Genomic DNA, 6787 nt, shown 5'->3' with positions numbered 1-6787 from the left:
ACTCAACCATTTTGTCAATCAAATAGATCATCTTTGGCCATACATTAACTTTCAATAAGGGACTTTAACCGGTCGCGGCTGCTTTATCTTTTTCTTCATCCTATCAAAAATAGTTTTCTCTATGCTCAAACCTATGCTCAAATCTATGGTCAAACCAGTTATCCATATTTTATGTCTCCCAAGGCTACACACACAGAACCAAGAGAGAGATTTTATCAACCCTGACCAAAACAGAAGTAATGTGGGAAGGATATGGACATTTCTGTGGTTTTAAAGGGGAAATGGCACAGATCCTTCTTTCCAAAACCACCCCAGACTTTCTGTGACGTTCACACGTTAGGCCTATGTGACATCCGAAATGTGATAGTCATTTAATTCCATATTTGAAGTTGTTCATTAATCTAAACATCCTCTTAACTCTAAATGTGTAACGTTTTTCTTTTGGTGAAGTAAAGGAGGACCAAAATGCGGCGTGTAGATTGCGATCCATGTTTAATAAACTGAAGCAACACGAATCTAAATACAAACACTACAAAACAATAAACGTAACGAAAACCGAAACAGCCTAATACTGGTGCACAGAACAAGGACATCAGGACACTAAGGAGAATCACCCACGAAACACTCAAAGAATATGGCTGCCTAAATATGGTTCCCAATCAGAGACAACGATAAACACCTGCCTCTGATTGAGAACCACTCCAGACAGCCATAGACTTAACTAGAACACCCCACTAAGCTACAATCCCAATACATACACACCACATACAAAAACCCATGCCACACCCTGGCCTGACCAAATAAATGAAGATAAACACAAAATACTTCGACCAGGGCGTGACAAAATGTAATTTTATGACCGATTCATTGAACTCAAATAGCCTATAATAATATATTACATTTTTATAGTGCTTTTCATAGACGTAAAGCATTTCAAGAGCAAAAAACAAACAAGCAGTATACTGTATCAGGTCAACCAATAGAGGCCAAGTCTTTCAGTGCTGCATCCTCTGCAGATGGAGAGGCTTGAGGGGCTTGAGCGGAGGGAGCTGGTCAGAGGATGGTAGATGATATTGATGGAGTCTTCTGATGATCTTGTAGAGGGCAAGTCTGGGAACCAGCCTGACTCTTACAGCCACCCTCTTCCACTCTGTGTAACACCACTTGGGTGATGTCTCAGCAGCTCTGGGTGCCAGAAAGCTCACCACACAAGGATCAGAATAGTAGCCAGTCGTCCTCACTGTGAGCCCTCTGCCTAAGCTCTGTCTCCCAGTCTCCTCACGCTTCAGGCAACTCCTCAAATGATGTTAGCAGAAGATCAGAAATTGGCAGCTAGGTGAAACAAAAAAAGATGGTACTCTGTCCAGATGCATTTTTTCAAAAAGAGTCATTAGCCAAAGAGTGTTAACCTATCAGTCAATCTGCAAATACTTGTCTCAAAAATACCAGATATAGGTAATAAAAACTCAAATGTTATCTAAAAACTAAAGCGCTGATTATAAATCAACAATTAAAATCACCTCAAAATAATTAAATATGTACACATTTACAGCTCTGTGCTCAGGCTGCAACCTGGTCTCAGAGCATTTGATATTATCCTGTACGTAAATCTGAAATACTCAATTTAATATGAAACTGTATGTTACGTTTAATATGGTATATATTCATTTTTGAATATCCATCACTCATTTCATATGATATGTTACAAATTACAATTGATATTATATGTTATGAATTTGCTAAATACACAATATGTTGTGAATTTTCAAAACGTTTGATATATTACGAATTCTAGCTAGGCTAGAGGTTAGTGTTAAGTGTAGGATTTATGATAAACGGTTATGGTTAAGGTCATGGGAAGGGTTAGCTAAAAGGGTTAAGATTAGGGGAAGGGTTAGCTAACATGTTGCGAAGTAGCAAATAAGCAGTAAGTTGTTAATTAGCTAAAACGCTGAAGTTGTCCATGATGACATTCAAACTCACAAACGTTGAGTTGCTAGACGTTACCATTACGCCCACCATTATGCCTTAAGAAACAATCTGTTTTATGTAACCATACCAAACATAACATATGATAATACTTTTAGTGTCCCGGATTTACGTATACTATGTTGCATCTAGTCTATGAGACCAGGCTGAGGCTGTTATTAGGGTGCCATGACAACTGTAGAACTCATATGCTTGAAATATGGAAATACATGGAACCTTGAATCATGATTATTTAATCTTCTGATTTAATCAAGCCTATTGTTTTCCTGTTCTATTTTGGAAAGAAGTTTAGGTGACAAGCTGATGGGACTATGGGCTATAGGTAACAAACTCTGCTCGAATGACGGCTATATTATGACGCACCTTAGAACTTGTAAATGTGCGCCAGAAGAGTACTCTGTCCTAGACCTATCCAAAAGGCCCGAGGATGCGCCTCAAGCTGCGGAACCTTCTACAGTTCATGTGGAACAGGAGGTCCAACAGCGGGCCCCAGTGTGTGCCATACATCCGCGACATCAGACAGCTGCAGAGCGAGGGGTTCTACCGAGTTTATCTCGGTGAAACCGAGTTTCCAGAGGGTCTGATCACTGGTGACATCTCCGCGGCAACGGACGCCTCTAGCAGCAGACACAGCTGGAGCGTCATCCACGCGGGAGGTCAGAGAGGATGGGTTCCATGGAATTACAAACTACTGTTCCACTGTAACGGTGTCTCCTCACTGCAGCCTTCAGGGGAAATATTTGAAGAGTTGTGTGGCAGTTTAAGGGAGAACTACGGGAAATGTGCAATAGTAGTGAACAATCATAGCTGGAGGTCACCAAGGAAAGTTGACGATTGTAACTTCGCAGGGTATGTTCATCACCTGCCCGAGGCCCCGGTGGATCTCATACCTATGAGCTGCTGCCCGACGTTGGCGCGCGCGTACGGACACGAGCTTATTCAAATCCCGTTCCAGTGCGCGCACCTGTGCCCTCTGAACAGCGCTTGGTCCACGGTGAAGTGGTTTGCGACCAACGACCATGGGAAGTATTCGGAGGCCATTTACGACCGTGACACTCTACATAAATACGTCTATTGGAATGAGCTGATGGAGGGAGCTCTGAAGAAGATGACCAAGAGGAAATGGGAGGAAGCATTGTCTCGAGTTAGGACGAATGAGAATCATTACTTAAATGACAAGCAGTGACAACGGGTTCATTCAGACTATATAAAAGAGATGCACATGACATTGGCTAAGGGACTTTTTGTTTGTTGGTAAAAGTATAGTTTTCATGTATTGTGAGGTTAGTGCTATGGTCTCTGCCAAAAGGTCTAAACCTTTATGGCACAGGATAATGTGCTCACCCGATACTGCAATGTTATTGATTCAAGCAAGGTTCCTGCTCCTTCTCAATCACAACTGTACATTACGAAATGCTATGACTCATTAAGAGTCACAACCAAAATAGAATTAAATAAAACTTGTTACAGATTATCAATGTATTTAGAATCAAAGGAATGCAATGAATTTACAACCAAATCACATGTTCAGACAGTGAAACATGTTTTAAATAGGCCTGGATATTAACATACACTACCGGTTAAATTTTTAGAACGCCTACTCATTCAAGGGTTTTCTTTAAAAAAAACTATTTTCTACATTGTAGAATAATAGTGAAGACATCAAAACTATGAAATAACACATATGTTATCACCCTTAACCTTGATGACAGCTTTGCACACTCTTGGCATTCTCTCAAACAGCTTCATGAGGTAGTCACCTGGAATGCATTTCAATTAACAGGTGTACCTTGCTGAAAGTTAATTTGTGGAATTTCTTTCCTTATTGCGTTTGAGCCAATCAGTTGTGTTGTGACAACGTAGGGGTGTATACAGTAGATACCCCTATTTGGTAAAAGACCAAGTCCATATAATGGCAAGAACATCTCAAATAAGCAAAGATTTAGAATTCAAGGCACACTTAACCAGCATGGCTACCACAACATTCTGCAGCGATCCACCATGCCATCTGGTTTTGGCTTAGTGGGACTATCATTTGTTTTTCAACAGGACAATGACCCAACACACCTCCAGGCTGGGTAAGGGCTATTTTGCAGATGGAGTGCTGCATCAGATGACCTGGCCTCCACAATCCCCCAACCTCAACCAAATTGAGATGGTTTGGGATGAGTCAGACCGCAGAGTGAAGGAAAAGCAGCCAACAAGTGCTCAGTATATGTGGGAACTCCTGCAAGACTGTTTGAAAAGCATTCCAGGTGAAGCTGGTTGAGAGAATCCCTAGAGTGTGCAAAGCTGTCATCAAGGCAAAGGGGGGCTTTTTGAAGAATCTCAAATATATTTTGATTTGTTTAACACTTTTTTGGTTACTACATGAGTCCATATGTTATTTCATCATTGATGTCTACATTATTATTCTATAATGAAGAAAATAGTAAAAATAAATCAAAACCCTTGAATGAGTAAGTGTTCTAAAACTTTTGACCGGTAGTGTATGTAGACGAGGTGATTCATTTAATCAAGGTTTTTTTAAGACACCAACTTATTACATCTTTAAAAAATAATAATGTTTAAGCTGCATTTCTTGAACAGTTTCAAATGTCATACAACACAGGTTGCTCTGGTAAGTACAGTGCCTTGCGAAAGTATTCGGCCCCCTTGAACTTTGCGACCTTTTGCCACATTTCAGGCTTCAAACATAAAGATATAAAACTGTATTTTTTTGTGAAGAATCAACAACAAGTGGGACACAATCATGAAGTGGAACGACATTTATTGGATATTTCAAACTTTTTTAACAAATCAAAAACTGAAAAATTGGGCGTGCAAAATTATTCAGCCCCTTTACTTTCAGTGCAGCAAACTCTCTCCAGAAGTTCAGTGAGGATCTCTGAATGATCCAATGTTGACCTAAATGACTAATGATGATAAATACAATCCACCTGTGTGTAATCAAGTCTCCGTATAAATGCACATGCACTGTGATAGTCTCAGAGGTCCGTTAAAAGCGCAGAGAGCATCATGAAGAACAAGGAACACACCAGGCAGGTCCGAGATACTGTTGTGAAGAAGTTTAAAGCCGGATTTGGATACAAAAAGATTTCCCAAGCTTTAAACATCCCAAGGAGCACTGTGCAAGCGATGGAGATCGCATGACAGTGTGCTCGATTTTATACACCTGTCAGCAACAGGTGTGGCTTAAATAGCCATATCCACTCATTTGAAGGCGTGTCCACATACTTTTGTATATATAGTGTAGCAGCTAACGTTAGCTGGTTATTCATTTCAAGTGATGATCATTTACCTGGTCCGTTTCGCAAGCGAGCGATTTATCCGTTAAAATGCATGTCTTTAATTTGTCAAATTCCCCAGTGAAGGCTAAATTACAGACTTCCACATTTGAGACAGTCTGCTCCATTACGAACGATAACTAGCTCAACTCACTATGCGGCAAATTGAACTGAAATAAACAGCAACATGCCTCAGGAAATTACCTAGTTCTATTTCCGGGTTAAGTGCGTTTAAATAATAAACGCCTCCAGCAGAATGGTGGGAATTTTGCTCCACGATTGGTGGAGGGACCGGAAAAGCTGCGCTTTGGAAAGTGTTTTAAAAAATGATGGGAATGACTGGAATTCTAGTGTTGGTGGAAGGAAACGTCACAGTTGTATCAAGTAAAGAAAAAGCAAATGTCCTACGTGGTGCGTTTGAAGCTGTTCATAGATGTGAGCACCTTGGTGATGAGAGTAAGAGGAGACGTGGGGAGAAGTTAAACGGGCATGGATATGTTTTAAAGAGAAAGGGGGAGTCAGGAGATGCTATGGATGCAAAGTTCTCTATGTTTGAGATGACAAGGGTGTTGGAGGGCTGCAGGTGGACTGCTCCTGAAGAAGATAGGGTGTTATGTGATGTTTAAGCATGCCATGGACAGTATGTTGGAAGCATTATTAGGGTTGTATAATAGGGTGTGGAAGACTGAGTTGATACCTGCTGGGTGGAAACATGCGGTGGTGTTGCCGTTTGTAAAACCAGGTAAAGATCCCTTGGGGCTGTCAGTTATAAGGCCTTTTGCACTGATGTCCAACATGTTAATTGATGGAAAAGTTGATAGTGAGTAGGATGATGTATCTCTTGGAAGTCAGGGGTTTGATGAGCGTAGCACAGAGTGGGTTCAGGAGAGGGAGGTCTGCCATGGATTCCCTGGTGACAGTTAGTGCAGAGATAGCCAAGGGCCTGACAATAAAAGAGGATGACTATTGTGTATTTTGACATGTGGAAGGAAGGGTTGTTGATCAAGTTGAGTGCATTGTGCTTTGGGGGACGTCTGTGTAACTGGATCATGGACTTCCTGTTCGATCGCGTCATGCGGGTGGGTTCAGAATTGTCAATGAGGTTTGAAGTGGACAATGGTACTCTTCAGGGAAGTGTGGTTTGTCTGGTGTTGTTCACCCTGATGATAGATTACATATTTAAGGAGGTGGGACAGGGAGTGGGTGTGGCCTTGCATGCCGATGATACATGCAAGAGAAATGGGAATGTGAAATATGTGATGAGGAAGATGCAAGAAGCTGTGGGAGTTGTGGAAGATTGGTCTTTAACATGGGGGTTTAGCATGTCTGTGGCCAAGTCCTGCTTTATGGTGTATTCTAGGAGGAAGGTTAAAGATGTTAGGCTACACATGTGGTCAGGACATGCACTACCGGTCAAAAGTTTGGACACACCTACTCATTCAAGGGTTTTTCTTTATTTGTACTATTTTCTACATTGTAGAATAATAGTGAAGACATCAACACTATGAAAT

General features: G+C 41.1%; 1 protein-coding gene across 1 annotated transcript; it reads left to right on the top strand.

The window, feature by feature from the left end:
- The first annotated feature begins 771 nt into the window (after positions 1–771).
- Positions 772–3645, top strand: LOC112255901 (protein FAM243-like). The gene has a single exon (XM_024428739.2). It carries the CDS (start codon positions 2417–2419, stop codon positions 3173–3175), a length of 759 nt encoding a protein of 252 aa, XP_024284507.1. The 5' UTR covers positions 772–2416; the 3' UTR covers positions 3176–3645.
- Positions 3646–6787: the final 3142 nt, after the last annotated feature.

Source organism: Oncorhynchus tshawytscha, linkage group LG08, assembly GCF_018296145.1.
Source record: "Oncorhynchus tshawytscha isolate Ot180627B linkage group LG08, Otsh_v2.0, whole genome shotgun sequence".
NCBI lineage: Eukaryota > Metazoa > Chordata > Actinopteri > Salmoniformes > Salmonidae > Oncorhynchus > Oncorhynchus tshawytscha.
This window is presented reverse-complemented; position numbering and strand designations above follow the sequence as displayed.

Excerpts from the sequence above, each read along its gene's own strand:
- LOC112255901 (XM_024428739.2), top strand. The coding sequence starts at position 2,417 with ATGCGCCTCAAGCTGCGGAACCTTCTACAGTTCATGTGGAACAGGAGG.